The following is a 15,750-nucleotide window of genomic DNA, read 5'->3' as shown; positions in this document are numbered from 1 at the left end:
ACCTAATTGTCTTTAAAACTTTTTTTTTTGTATTGTCTTTATACTGCACTCTCATCTGCATAGTCATCCCATGTTTGGCACTAGGTCTTCTATCTTCTCGGTCTATATTGCATTTTGCACTGCCTTGTGAAACTGCCATCAATCTACGCCACACTGACTGATCTAAATCCTTTCATCGCCAACCAAACAGACGATGCCACAACATGGGCAGCATTTTTTTCTTAGATGGCAATGAATACACATTTTTGACTGACAGTGACATAGCAGGTTTGGGAAGGATATCAAATAATTGTACCATGAGACAAAAACCAAGCCGTTAGATTCATGTTTTATTTGTTATTATAAATACAGTTAAACCATGAAATAAAATATATTTATTCTGCATATTACTATTTTTCTCAATCATCTTTGCAACACCTCTTTCTTTGAAACTCAAGACAAAAAAAACGTGTAAAACCGAAGCCGAGGAAGTTACACGAAACCTGCTCATTCTTATTGCCACTCATCCATTTTCAGTCGGGTTGTTTTTCCTGAAGCATCCTGTGTGAACTGTGAGTGTTGCCTCTTCCTGAACTCGTCATACGTTAATCACTGTCCGCTCGTGCAACTGCAGGGGAAGACATGGGGTCTTGATGCAGACGAATGTCGACACATTTCCGCATGAAATTGCATGATGGCTTTTGTTGTGACAGAAAAGGTATTTTCCAGGTCGCTGCGACTGTTTGTCATTCCTTCTCTTTTATTCAGTTCCTGTGCGCTGTGGAGCACGGTGATGCCTTAATGATAGGAACTGATTTTATTAGTATCCATTACTATTGTTTAAAAAGACAATTTCTACTTTGAATTTACATCTCATGGATATCTTGTGATGTTACATGATATGCCTCTTTAAAGATCATGCATGGCCTCAGTGAGTGTGCACTGAAGTCTATGAGTGACATGAGGCCAATGTGACAAGCAGTTTTTCATTTAAACGACCATAAAGGTCATACTCTAACTGTATGCCCTTATTTCTTTGCATTAGACCATTTTGCATTATGGGACTGTGTCAATAATAGATCAGGACTGCTGCATGGCTGTACAAAAAATATTGTGTCTTGTGGCTAATTTATTCATAATCTACACCAAAGGCAGCACATATTTTGTACAAAATAGGTAAAAACTGTAAACTCAATAACAGTTAATTAATAGATTTAATATATATATTGTCCACTATTACCTATGCAGATATTGCTCTTCTGAAGTCTTGGGAATTCAATTTGAAATGCGTAGTAGTCCTTAAAAGCAATAATAAAAAATAAAACTTAATGCAACGGTGAGCATTTAGACATTTTATTTTGTACTTGACATGAGAAGACATTACAGAAATAGTTAAGGTGATGAAATTCCGATCAATGCATTCACCATGAGGGTTAGTTTTAAAGTGTAGAACAGGACTATTGCAGTAGAGTTTCCTCTTGTTTGATATCCAACTGATATTCCACTTGTGTACTTTTTGTATAAGCAGGTATTAACATCACCCCTCAAAGAAATCTGAAGGCAGTGTTTACTGGTGAGAAATTCACGCAAAACGTTCCCATTCATGTTGGTTTTTGCTTGAAATAGAAACATTACATAAATACAAAAAAAACATTCACAAAACACTTGATAAACACGTCATGTATTAGCAAGTGGGAAGGTTCTTCAGAATTATATTAAGAGTTCCTAGAGTTAACTAGAACATTAAGGTCTCTATCATAATGTTAAATATCAAACTTTGAATCTACATATAAATAAAAAAAACAATGTACATACATTCTCAGTAGAAAAACAAAGTTTCTTTAAGAAAAACATTTTCTGTGGCATTTTGACATTTGCATTTACATTTAAGGCATTTAACAGAAACATAACAATCACTTTGAGCAAGTTGTTTATCTGCTTGTTGTACCATAGTCTCTTTTTAACAATGATAGGCAGCTTTTAAATGGGTGCTTAAACTACGTTAACATCTTTTAGATCAATAGAACATAATATAAATTAATGCCACATTTTACTATGGCCTCTTCTTTGTGGTTAGAAAGCTGTTATTACACAATGTAATTACTACAGTTATCTATAGCACAGACAAAAGTAACAGCCCATTTGAATCAAATGATCAAACACATAAATATGCCCATAATATGTCTTTCCAAAGGTATGTAACAATGTGTTCATGAAGTGCTTTGGTTCCCTTGAGAATTTTAAGTTTTGGTTTTATTGCTGTTCGTTGGGCAGCATTCCCTCCCAGTCGGTTAAACCATAGTTTGACAGCTCAAAGTGAACCTGAGAAGTCTGCGGGTCGGATCATCATCGCAGTGGACTTCAGTGAGTAGCCTGACCCTTTCCAGTAGTACCATTTGATTCCATTGAAGCGGTTTGAGTTTTGGCCCTGCTGGTAAAACATCCCATTCAAATTGGACGGACCACAGGCATCAAACCACCAACCTAGAACATTCAAACACATTTCAACGTTATGTTGAATCAAAGGAGATATTGCATGCGACTCTGAAAAATAGAAGGGAGTTTGCTGTCGTTCTTAGATTTGAATATGGAGATCTTTTTCAAGTCATGGGAATTGTAATGGGCCAAAACTGTTAGTTTATTATACGGTATCATAATAACAGAGAAAAGTGATTCAACAAATTAGAATATCATACACTGAAAAGCTCCGTAAGACCAAACCATCTTTAAGTGATTTTGTAGTGGCTGTAGGTGCATTTATACACTTAAAAATGTGTTGGTTTTGGATTAAGGTTGCTGTTAGAAAGCCGTCAACAGTTAAAGAATCCACGCACAATTCAAACCAGAACAATTTGGATTTGTATTCTTATATATTCATATGCAGTACGCAGGGTTTGTAAACTGTGCAATCTTTAGACGGCCTGCACTCTGTTGATCCGGCCGTTAAGCTTTCTATGCCAAATAGAGAACAAGTAAGCATTAAATTACATTTTGAAGCTATAATAGCATTTATTGTACTTGATTCTATTGTGTATTACATGCTATGCCATCACACAAGCTGTATTAGCTACTTGTAAACTGTGACAGTATTTGTCATGGTGTCAGGCGTTTCACATTTGGCAGCATCTCATTGGCTATGACAGTAAGATTGCTACTGCTCTTATATAGAGATGCTGTCATAGAGATTTTCATTTATTGTGGACAGACACCCCTTAGCGTCTCAGTATGCTCGGAAGAGTCTGAATGATACCTCGGATTTTGTGGAAAATCTGGACTTTGTTCATCAGTGATAGCTAACCTGTCCTAGTAGTTCAATGGAATAACTCGTATAACATTGTTCAAGAAAACTGAAAACTACATTTTTTAAGAACTAGGCCGTGTGATATGGTTTTAGATCATTTGGTTTTATACGTTTTGTGTAAATTCAAAACAGGCATATCTATATTTGTAATGGCAGATTTTGCTTTTGTTTCTTACTGGGTCAGTGCCACTCTGTCACGATTGAGCATATGGAGTCCCCCGTGAGAGACCTCTCATGGGAAAAAAAGGGAGAGGGTTTTCATGCTTCCATGCTCACTTGGCAGACCCTTATAGAGAGGGACACAAACTTCTGGCAGTGGAGCCACTTTCAAGGGAATGGAGTAGGACCTTTAAGCTACAAAGAGAGAGGGAAAAGCCTTTTTCCCAGGCTATTAATGTCAGCCATTGTAGAGGCTGAATTCCCCAATGAGTTGATCAGTGATTAACCCTGAGCTAATTGTGCTCTTTGACCTTGCAACAAAAGTGCGGAGCCCTTAAAATGCCCTTGAAGATGTTTTGGGTGAAGTGCCCAGATTTGTCGGGTTGGAGTTTTGTTGCGCATCACAAAATCAACGTGATTATTGTTTTTTGTGGTGAACAATAATTCAACAGCATAAATTATTTACAAAAAAAACGTGTTTCTTACCCCCTGTTGTCAGTTGTGAACACTTGCAAACACATTTGTCGTTGTCCGCATCCTTTGTACTGAAATCACTTCCTGGCTGCCCAATGCTGCTTATTTTGCCTGCTGTTCCACTGAAGCCTTTAAGGTGTATCCTGTAGAATGGGAAAGGAAAAATGAAGGAAGAGGAGGAGGAAGTCCGTGATTGCCATTCCTCAAAAGGCAACGTCAAACTCACTTGTACAGCTCCTGGGCCCTAAGGCTAGGATCTCATATGGGGTTTGGCGTTAGGATTAACGTGTTTGCTATTTGCATTACAGTTTCATCTTACTTTATTTTTGTTAACATTTCTGCTCTTTATTACAACCAGCTTGTTGATTGCAAAAGCTATTTTTGTGCAGTGTCCTTTTAAGTGTTTTTTGGAGCTACTGAGCCAACTAACTGAACACCAAATTGGTCATAGTCAAGTGGACTTTAGACAAGAACGAGCTGTGTGGAATTGGAGTATTTCAAGGTCTGTTTGTCAAATTGAAAGGAAGTATCCATTCTACTCCTGAAATCAGCTTTGGTTTGGAATAGAACATACTTGAGAGGGTTTTGTTATTGCCAAGATGTGCAGACCAAATGTGTGAACCAAGACAATTTATGTATTTCCTATTTTTCACTGAGCAGTTTTATAGCATTTTCTTTGGGCTGGTGCCAGTGCATTAGTATCAGGGAAGAAGATAGTCATACAGAAAAGAACCATCATCCAGAGGAATTTCTTGAATGTGTTTTGCTTTTAAATAGAAGTAGGAGGTCAGCATCTAGGACAGTGTTTCTCAAACTTTTTCAGACCAAGGACCACTTAACCAATAAAAAAATACTCACAGACCATCTAACTCCCCCAATATCCCAAAACAAGATTCAAGATTCAAGAAGCTTTATTAATCCCGAGGGAAATTGAGGTGCAACAGTTCAATACAAAGAAGGAAGGAGAAATATACACCAAATATAACTAAATATAAACTAGAATAAATACAATAGGCCTGCTTACTACTCCAACAGCATATTACAAATTACAGCGTAATAATAACAGCTTTATGTGACCTTCTCTATATCGCATTTAGTACGACACAAACTTCTGCTGTGTATTTTCAAAAATAAAATACAGTAAAACTATGGTTGCAGGCCCAAGTGTAACAAGAATTTAACAATAAACACAAGGTCATTATTTACACGGTTACATTTACAAATAGCATTGTGTACTCACTCATACACTGCGTGTCTCTGTTGCTACCTAATGGGAGGAATGGTGCTGCTTGTGCTGAGACATCAGTGAAACAATGTCTGGATCCAAACTGGAGAGTTTTAGTGTCACATCACAGTCCACATTGATCCTGTTACGCTGCTTTGTTTTCAGACCAACAAGTGTAGAAAAACCAACTTCACAGTTGTAGGTGGTTGGAAACGGCATCAACAGTTTCAGAGCAGCGTCAGCCAGCTCTGGGTGCTCAGGCTGGACGTGGACCCAAAAGTCCGTCAAGCTTTTCTCTCTGAAAGTCGTCCTCAGTGTCCCATCAGATGCGATGTCCACAAGGCTGTCAACCTGTCTTGATGGGAGCTTGGAATTGACGTGTTCGATGTGCGTTTTGTCCCCAAATGGATTCCTGATCCACTCATAGCCTGCATCTAGTTCTGGGAAATATCTTCCCAGCTGAAAGTGAAGGCCTTGCAGATGTTCCTTGAAGGCTGCAACTGTGCCGCCGTCCAGCTCTTCATCTGCAGCGAGGAGAAAATCCACAAGCGTCGGAAAACAGTCAAACTCCTGGCGATCCAGACGGACACACCACGATTCCATCTGGAGGCGTGCGGCTTTAATTTTGTCCTGCACATTGAAGGCGGTGACGGCTTTTCCCTGCAGCGCTAAGTTCAAAGCATTGAGTGCGCTAAAGACATCGGCCAGGTATGCCAATTTTGAGAGCCACTGGAAATCATGCAGTCTGTCATACAGTTCATCAGTATGATGCAAGAATAACATCACCTCATCGCGCAGTTCAAATAGACGGGTGAGAACTTTCCCACGCGACAGCCAGCGAACTTCAGTATGGAAAAGCAGTTTTGTGTGTTCACTTCCCATTTCATCACACAGAGCTTTAAAAAGACGTGTGTTCAGTGCTTTGGTTTTTATTGTATTAACAATTTCCACAGACTCGTCCAGTACTGATTTGAGGCATGGTGGCATTTTTTTCATAGCCAGCTGTTCTCTGTGAATGCAACAGTGTGTTGCTGTGGCGCATGGTGCAACTGCGCGTACGCGCGCTGCCAGTCCCTTGTGTTTCCCAGTCATTGCAGTTGCACCATCTGTGCAAATACCAACACATCGTGTCCAGTCGATATTATTCTGCAGGATGAAATCGTTGAGTCAAAAATGGCTTCCCCTGTGGTGTTGGTCGGCAGGGAACGACAAAACAGAAATTCATCCTACACACCGCCATCATAAATGTACCTTACAAAACACAGCAGATTTGCCTCATTCACGATATCAGTTGACTCGTCCAGTTGCAGTGTGAAAAACTGGCTTTGGCGTAAACGTGTGATCAGCTGATCTTTCACATTTTCGGCCATGGCTGTTATTCGCCGCTGGACAGTATCATTGGAGAGGGGGACCCTGTTAATTTCGTCGCTTGCTTTCTCTCCAAACAATACATTAGCCATAACCTTGGCAGCTGGTTTGACTAAATTCTCACCTATCAAATGAGGTTTCCCTGTTTTTGCGATGAGAAGGGATACCCTGTATGATGCCTCTGTAGCCTTCGCATTTTCCCCCGTCGCAAAAAAATGTGAGGGCGCCTTCGTCATGTGTTTTTTAAGTTCATCACGTTTTCTCTCAAACAATGCTAAAGGTTTCCCGATGTAATCCTTGTGTTTGCTATCAAAATGACGCTTGAGCTTGGCGGGTTTCATAGCCTCGTTAGCACAAAACACAGTGTGGATTGGGATCCTCTTCATCTCCAGTCCAGAAAAATCCGAATTTTATGAAGTAGCTGTGATATTTTCTCTTCACTTTAGCGCTGGACTTTCCGCGATCAAGCCGAGTTTCACAGCTTTCAGCCGGGTGGTGGTTAGACGGCGAACCGCTCTCCTGGGACTCAGTAACGCACACAAAATCACTTGTCGCTGCGGCTGAACCACTTGTAGTTGCTGGATCTCCTGCATCAGGACGATGCACCTTGACTGTCACGTCAGATTTGTCATTTAATTTTCTTTTAACTGACCCTGTCTTTAGCCATCGATCCATCTTGTCAGTTGACAGCTCAAATTGACCGCGCAAATCATTTATGACGTAAGATCGTAACCTACGTAGCTACGAACCTACGTAGCTACGCTACATCTATGCTACACTCTATACTAGTCATTTTAAGACAGTTTGAGAAACACTTTAAACTTATAATATATTAATTTCAAATGTGACATTTTACCAAAATACTCACGGACCACTCTTTGAGAAAGACTGATCTAGGACCATGAGCTAGTTTTTTCGGAAGTAGTTTACAGGAAGTAAATATGTGTGATACAGTCCAGAGGGAATGGTTTATCTTTGGCACTTTATCACACACAGTTGTTAAATACTAGCTAGAAGTTAACAACCAGAGCTTATTCCGTACAAAATCACCATTACCATCACATTAAGGCGTTCTCTTTTTTCCTGTTAGAGAAACACTTCTAGAGAAGTAGTCTGAAATGTAGACGTTACCTTCATTATTCCGTTCATTGAATTGCTTATAAAACCCAGAGGTGGCTGACAATGATGTGTTATTCAGAAGCATGGATACAGGCATGTAGAAAATGTTGTATGAAAAGAGAATTACAGTCAATTTGCTTATAGCTTTAGGAAGGTATTTTTGTACAGAACACATATCCCTAACAGTATTCCCTAACGTTTTCTTCAACTAGGACTGTTGCCTCTATGATTTCACTAACATATATTCATTTGTTTATCATAATTGCATGGCTTTGAGGCTATGCTTTTCTAGGCAGACTTCAAAAGCACTGTTAAAAGAGGGACTCTCATATGCTGATGGGCTTCTTTGTCCTTAATAACTTGGGCTGCATGAGCTTTAAAATAAAAAAATGTACAATTGTTTTTTTTAATCAAGCAAATAACACGCACGTTACTTTGATGTCAGTACAACGTACCTGTAATTTTGTGCCTCGTTGTCGAGAGAAAACTGGTCATATTGGGAGAATTCTGAGTTTCCTTCCCAGTCACTCAGCTGGATCCTCAGTTTGTAGGACTGTTGAGATGTCATTCTGGAGACAAATTCATTCCCTAACCAGAATTCACCTGAAGGCTCTCCAAACCCCTGAAAAGACACAAAATAAATCTAATCAAACCTTGTTGAACCCCTGCAGGAGAAGCTTTTAGGTTGCTTTTTCTATTATTGAAACAGCCAACAGTCAATTTCACATTCTGAATGAGATATTTGAAAAAAGTATGCCACTTTAAAATGAGCTTGCATTGTGGTAGGACTAAAGGAGATGGTATAAAGGTTTTTTTCTGAAATGATTGCTTCATGGGGACTTTTTTTGGGCACTTTGCTCGCCCATTTATCTTCTCTTTAGTGTTGGCACTTCTGGTGTAATGTTTTCTTATTTTAGTTACCTCTAACAGAGTGGAATCTCCAGGCTTTTACGACTCCTCCAGTTATCTGCTCTCAGTATTGTTTTGCAATTGGAACGAAAACCGTAGCCTAGGTTATATTTCTTCTTGATAGCTTTTACCTTTTTGTACTCTTGCCACGTACGGTGGAAGTCAACATGTCCGTCAAAGCGTTTTTGTAGGACTGTCCACCCACCTCCTTCTGTCTCCATGTCACAGAAAGCCTTCACACACAAGCAAAAAGGAGCTGCTGCAATTATTAAATCGACATAAATCCTCTGTAAAGAAAAACATGCTCATTTTTAATTGCCATCCTATTTGAGCTTGGACAAAATAAATGTGAGGTTGCAAACAGGGAAGGGAAACAGAATTAAAGGCCATGTCTTACTCTCTGAAAAGTTTCTAAGGAGATCACAGTTACAGCTCAAGCATGCCCATCATTAATGAAAGTCTGAGAACATTTTAATTTAACTTTCCCGCCCTCGAGACAATACAGTCCACAAAGCCAGTGGCTTTATTCACTGGGTTGTGTAAGTGTGGGTGGGTCAGGCATAGTGTGACTCAGCTAAACAGGCTTACTTTACCTTAACCTCTATTGTAGTGTTGGGTAAAGTGAGGGTGTAGACTCCACTTTGGGTGTTTCCGGACTTGAAAACGGCAGCACAGTCCATGAATGTCGTAGGAGTGTCCTGCATCATGACAGTTTTGCTCTCTGCAGAAGAAATCAACCATGTTAATCTGATGCAAAATTGTACAGCATGTAACTGTCCTCCTTTGATAAGGTCACATTTTCTGAAAAAAAGCTCTCGATCATTGCTTCAGTGTTACTGCTTTAACAGGAAATCTTGCGGTAAATAAAGAGAGATAGCCTTCTTGTATGAAGTCCCCAGGTGTTACATTGAATTACAGCAGACTCGATGTACAGGCAGCTCCCAGGTGGATGTGTTTAACAAACATACATTTAAGAGTGCCAACAGGTTATGATGACCTGAGATGCAGACTCACCTCGAGCCGAGCCGGCAGAGATGGTGTGAATGAGGTTGTTGACGGTGTCTAGGAGCTCCTGCTGCTGATGCTGCAGTGCACTGTTGTTAGAGGACACTTTGAGCAGCTGCTGCTCCAACTGGCCTATGACGGCCGTCTGCCTCAGTATTAGAGTCTGAAGCTGCTCTTTCTCATCTCGAAGCGTCTTCAGCTCCACCTGCCTCTGCTCCTCCATGTCCGCCACCTTTTTCTCCAGAAATCTGAAAAGAAGCAGGCAACAAGTTCAGCATCGAGCTGAGCCCATAACTGTACCATTGAAGTATCCGATGTCCTCACCTGTTTTTGTCATTTATCTTGCTGATATCATTTGTTTGGACAATTAGTTGTTTTTCCAGCTTGTTGGTTGATATGGAATTTTCTAGAAGTTGCCGCTCAAGTCGAGTTGTTTGTTGAATTACCTTAAAATAAAAACAAGGTAGAGCTGTTTAGCCGGGCTGTAAGAGAGACCTTGTGAAACCGTTGGTTCATCCATCAGTATATTTTTAAATACAAAAGTTAATTATAAGATTTTGTAGTTTTCATCAACCTCAAGAAGCGCTCAAGATCCGAAAATAATCCCGTTTGTTTTTGGTCCTAAATTGCAACATGACTAGCAATTTAGAAAAAGTAAGATACATAAAACTTAAAAACAAGAAAGTGTATAAAAAACCTTCAACCCATAATTCTAAAAACGTAGAAGGAGGCATTTTATAAATAATCGTTTTGGACACTAAGTTCTGTCTTCCGTCAGGTTCAACAACAGCCTGGTTAGAACTTGAAAAGTGAACAAACAGCCGTTTGAAAAAATGTGACAGGAAAGAACGACAGAGTTCCGCCACAGCAGACATACCTGAACAAGGGAAACGTTCAAAACTAATTTTTTTCACGGACAGATGTATTGAACTAAACTCTGGGGTTGGGGACCTTGCCTCTGATTTCCCACTTCGGAGGAACTGAACTCAGCAAAAAGCAGCTTGTTTACAGGGATCCCAGCTATGTGTCTGCCGCGGAGCTGTTGATGCCTTTGAACAGACGGATGTGTGATTGTGACAAACTGATAGACCCTTTCTGTGGGAATACTAGTGTGCTAATAACAGGAAATGCTGTACAGTTGGCTCACATAAGGTCATTGACGTGTAGCCACAATAATAAACTGACGCATTCATGCTTGTTTTTCCCTCTGGTTATTTTTTATAGTATGAAATGCAAGGTATTGCAAAACACACGAAGGCTTGTATCTTTGACGTGAAAAAAGTATATCGATAAAAAACATCTTGAATCTCAGCTTGTTGTATTGTTGATTTAAACTGTTTTTACAGTGTTGACTTTTCCCGATGTTCTGTTTTTCAGTTGTTACTTTTGGCGTTACCTGTGCCTCCACATTGTACAGTTTCCGTGTTTGCTCTGCGGTCTGACTCAGCAGGTTTGTTCCGATTTCAATCATCGTGGCTGTGTGGTTTTGTACAGCAGTCTGTTGGATTTGGACGATGTCCTGCTTCATATTATCCTGTATGTAGTTCTCCAACTGCGGCACAAAACAAAGACAATTCAATCAATTCCATTATTAATATCTTCAACAAGCATGTGTGTACATACGAAATCCTGAATTAAGTTATTGTGTAGCTCCCAGTTTGACATCTCGCTTCTGCTCGCTACAATTTCTGATTTTTAAACTCTGGAAAGGACATGGTAGAAACATAGACGTTTGTCTAATTGTTGTATTGTTTTACAAACTATCCTTACTGCCCTGTTGGAATAGAACACATTTCCCATCCGCCTTACTCGTATGTATCCCCGTTACACACGCTGTCACATGTCATAGAACAGATGTTATCTATTTAGGAAATACATATTTTCAAAGTAATGAAATAGTAAGAAGTTTAAGATGGTTTATTAATTTGTCAAGATGATATAAACATTCGTAACCCTGTCCCTATCGCACCTCTTGATCATAGCAACAAAACAATGAGCATGGATGCCTTCGGGGGGGGGGTCAATGTTTCATCTTTACAGGATTTGTTCTTAGCTACCTTACAGTATTGCCATTTTTAGACCAAGACCAATCATTAAGTTATTTCCTGCGTTGTGTTCCTGAGTGGCAATCAGGTCACACGACTGGTAAACAGGATGGAAGTGTTAAATGAGGAGTTACATCCTTCGTGAGAATATGACACGAGTATACAAACGGAAACCAGCGTCAGTTGAGTATTGTTGTGATCTACAGTAACTTTGCATAATCACTATCTGTATTTACTCGTCAGTCAGCAACCTTAAACCGCCAATTGTATTGTTTTTATTGTGGAAACAACCAGGAACATCTGCAATTAGTGCTAATTTTGTTTGTCTTCCTTTCATGGCGTCAGGTTTGTTTATGTTCTTGGAGACACAAAAGGATGTGTTGTAGGTGGAAGGCTGTCATTTGAAATGCTGGCAGGATGTCCCATTGACCGTCAATGATCTAATCAGTTGTTTACTCCCGTGCCTCAAAGGCGTCAGTAGGAATGACTGTGTTCCTCAACACATTGTTTTCCTCACTTGTCATCAGCTGGTGCATTGTAAATAGGAACTCAGACATTAGGAAATGAGAAAGATGGTGTAAATACATAAATCGGGCCTGACTGCGATCTCCACTGTGTGCTCATTTACATACTTTGTGAATGTATCAAGGTGCATGTGCCAATATAAAATTATGTCACACACGAAATATGGCGATAACTGGTTTTATCAAGTAATTTACACTCTTCCATCATTCAACCACTGCTGTGAAAGAGGTTTATAACCTGTGAGTAAATCAAGTTGTATATTATCAATCCCTCTTTTTCTTAACCTACCTGTTCCCATTAAGGGTCACAGCGAGCTGACACCTTTGACAACATTTTACCCCTATGGGTCTTTTATTATTTTCATATAATTTTTAAATGAATTAAGGTTGCATTCAATGTAGCAAGCTACTACTGAATTTATTTTATTTGTTTAGCTGTCAGAGAAATGTGGCTTTCTTATTTTATCTGTGATGACGACCCCTCTACATCTAACAGCATGTCAGGGCTCGAGGTTAAATCGTGCTTTTAAGCAATTTGTTCTGGTCGCTAAACCTATTAAGGCCACTTCCCTACTGATGGACTGTAACAAAAACAAAGTCTTCCAAATTGTTGATTCAGAAATAAGGTTAGATAAATGTTTTTGGTGGTCACAAAGCAATAGACATTTAAAAGGGCTTAACATCAAACAAACAATGCACCTTTAAAAACACTCACACACACACTTAAAGTAGGACTGTTGAAACTGACGAGAACCGTGTTGACAGGTCAGAGTAAGGTGCCTATTTTAATTAATTCAGGGTGATGATCACAGAGGGGGGGGGGGAGAAATGCTGTAGATGTTTTTCCAGGCTAGTGGGACTCTGTAGCCAGCACCTGATGGCAGTCACTGGGGTCAGAGTAGCTTTCCTGAGCAGGTTATTCTGCTGGCCTGATTAGTTTTGCGGGAGAGTTATGTTTTATGTTTGGCAGTGAGGGAATTGTACAGGATAAAATGTTGAAGACATGTATAAAGTTTAGATATTTAATAGTAAGAATGTTTATATTTTTGCTTTACTTACAAATCACATCTGTTCTGTATGGCAAAGAGTCAAGTTAATATTACAACAAAGATAAAAGCATTTGTGTTGTGAAACTTTAACCATTCCACCGTAGCTGGGATTTCCTTTGGGACATTCATTAAGTGAGCTCACACAGCAGGAACAGTTTCATGATTAATCAGCAATGCTTCTTTGTGTGTAAGGAATATGTAATCTGTCAGATGCGCTGTCCGACTTTGTTAAATTGTCACTCGTCTGGCGGGCTTTGATTTGTGAGGCAGCTCTTATTCCTGCCGGACAGATCAGAGCTTGTTTAATGTTACTGGACAGGGTTTGTGTGATCCAGCTGTGATTTGATCTTGTCCTGTCTGGCTCTTCTTGTTTGGGTCCCATCAGTTATAGAAAGAGGGAGAAGAGAGTAAACTAGACAAGAGCCCGTTCACTTCTTTCTCTCGCACAATTATTTGCTCAGCAAACTGAAAGGGAAGTATGCATCCCTTGTGTGGACACCTGTGTCCAGTCTTTGTCAATCATCAAACCCTAGTATGTCCTTTAGCACTGCATGAGAGTGTTTCACACACACTCAGGACTTTAAACGCTCTCTTTACACCACTGCTAGTTCACTCTGCATTCTTAAAAATAAGAAAGACCTTTTGAATAAAACTGAAATATGGCTGCTTAATACATTTGTTTATCTTTGATATGAGTAACAGCTCTGAGCGACCTACATAAAAATAGTAAAATTGAATAAGATGTTCTTGTTACTGTAAAATACTGCTAATTTTACAATGACTTTGTCGTAAATTATGTGAAATGCTCCCATTGAATCACTCAATTTTGTGGTATTGGTTAAACGTTTCTCTTGTTGTTTTGCACTTGAGTAATCTTCCCTTTCCCTTAAACCAAAAGAAGATGTGATATATTTTTTAACTGTTTTATTTAGAGTTTCTTTGGAAAATGATTTTGGATGTGAAGAAATGGTCATGCACCACCTGTTGAAATATATACCATTATATTCTAGTAGAAAACTTGGGGTCAAAATTCAATGCACATGCTCCATAATAAGTGTTTAATTTTCTTTAAAATGCTTCCTATTTTCTTTCCTCTTTCTGTATAATTGGAAAGAGAGATCATTGTCACCAGTGACACCTGTGGTAGAGGAAGGGTCATTCTTTAGCACGTTTTCCTCTCGTACATCGTAACGGTCTGTCTCGGAAACCTAAAAATCCTGCTTTGACAGTTTGCATGTATGATAAAAAAAACTCTGCCAATTCACTAAATCATTCAAATGAATAGATGATGAGCAATAAATATACAACAATATGCAAATATTATCAATCATTTTGAATACAGTATAAACAAAAACATGAACTATCAATGAATGACGTGTGAAACTGTAAAACTTAAAGATGTAGTCACTCAGAAACATTTACCACTACGCTTGTTTCTTTCAGTGCGAGGCAACATAGATACGATGTTTTCTGAGTTTCTGGGAGATGGCCAAACTCAGGATGCATATTGATTTACTTACAACTCCAAATCTTTATAAAACACAGTAATAACAAGTGAGAGTCTGTCTCAACCTCTGTTCTCTGTTAATACAGCCCGGGTCTGTTTTTATGGCCAGGCTGTGTTCACTCGGTCTTCACCTTGTAAACTTTTCATTCAGTCACCAAGTTTTCTATCTATCTCTCTCAGTAACTGTACTCAGGCAGTCACTGTCTCATGTATTCAGTGGTTTGACATACCTTCAGCAGCCACTGTGTGTTGTTCTCCATGCTGTTCTCCAGTTGTTCGAGCCTCTGAGCTGAGTCCTCGTCGTCCGCAGGTCCATCCTTCTGATCTGGATAATAGTAGTTGCTGCTCTGAGTTTGGCAGTTCTCCTGCTCTGGCAGCAGAAAGGTGTAGCTGCACGGCCCGTTTTGAATCTGATATTGTCTTTTAACCGCAGCACTGTATCCTATCCCGAGACCAAGGCAGAAACTTAAGACTAGTAAATCCACATTCAGCATCTTCATCATAGAGTTCGGTGCTAAGTTAGAACAACTCTGATCTCTAATTTGTTCTTAATCCTCTCTCAATGACTGGATGTCTCTCTCCAGCGGCATCCAAGGGTAAACAATCCTCCGAGGGTCTGCAGATTCCTTTTATTACCTCTCAGTGGGAGGAGGATCAAAAGCCATCAGGAATTAGATGAAGCGTGTCATTCCCTTTAGGTTGCCGGTGGCAGACTGCATGTGCTCGCTTTTTCAGCAGCCCCCAGCCACTTGGTTTGACTACTATTGGCCCCTCTGATTAGCTGTGAGTCCAAAACCACTCCCCTCCCAGTCACTGTGAGGAGCAGTGAAGAGGGGATTCCTTTCAGTACGCACTCACTTCACATCACAGAGGAGCAGATGCACACAACTACACACCTTCCACTATATCCTCTACAACCCACACATGTTTTTGTCTGCTTCAGTTGAAAAGCGACTCAGGATGCAGCTGGCCACCTTCAGCACCCTGTGATAGTAACAGAGTTCATCCCATTCATTCAGAAATGTTTCCCGGGGACAAACACACTTGCAAATGTGAATGGGGGACTCAAAGGAAGAAATAACTCAT

At 39.8% G+C, this 15,750-nt stretch overlaps 2 protein-coding genes across 3 annotated transcripts in view; one reads left to right on the top strand and one right to left on the bottom strand.

Moving 5' to 3' along the window:
* Positions 1-15,750, top strand: part of mcph1 (microcephalin 1) — a 34,236-nt gene that overhangs the window by 14,126 nt on the left and 4,360 nt on the right. The gene's annotated exons all lie outside the window — the stretch shown is intronic.
* On the bottom strand, positions 1,317-15,484 carry angpt2a (angiopoietin 2a). Its single transcript, XM_063874418.1, has 9 exons — positions 14,895-15,484; positions 10,936-11,091; positions 9,864-9,985; positions 9,549-9,787; positions 9,128-9,255; positions 8,666-8,767; positions 8,081-8,247; positions 3,926-4,056; positions 1,317-2,463 (listed from the first exon to the last, which is right to left on the bottom strand). The coding sequence occupies exons 1-9, from the start codon at positions 15,165-15,167 to the stop codon at positions 2,291-2,293; spliced, it is 1,491 nt and encodes a 496-aa protein (XP_063730488.1). The 5' UTR covers positions 15,168-15,484; the 3' UTR covers positions 1,317-2,290.

The sequence above is a fragment of the Eleginops maclovinus genome, chromosome 22 (genome assembly GCF_036324505.1).
Source record: "Eleginops maclovinus isolate JMC-PN-2008 ecotype Puerto Natales chromosome 22, JC_Emac_rtc_rv5, whole genome shotgun sequence".
Taxonomy (NCBI): Eukaryota; Metazoa; Chordata; class Actinopteri; order Perciformes; family Eleginopidae; genus Eleginops; species Eleginops maclovinus.
The sequence above is the reverse complement of the archived record's forward strand: the minus strand, read 5'-3'. Positions and strand labels throughout refer to the sequence as shown.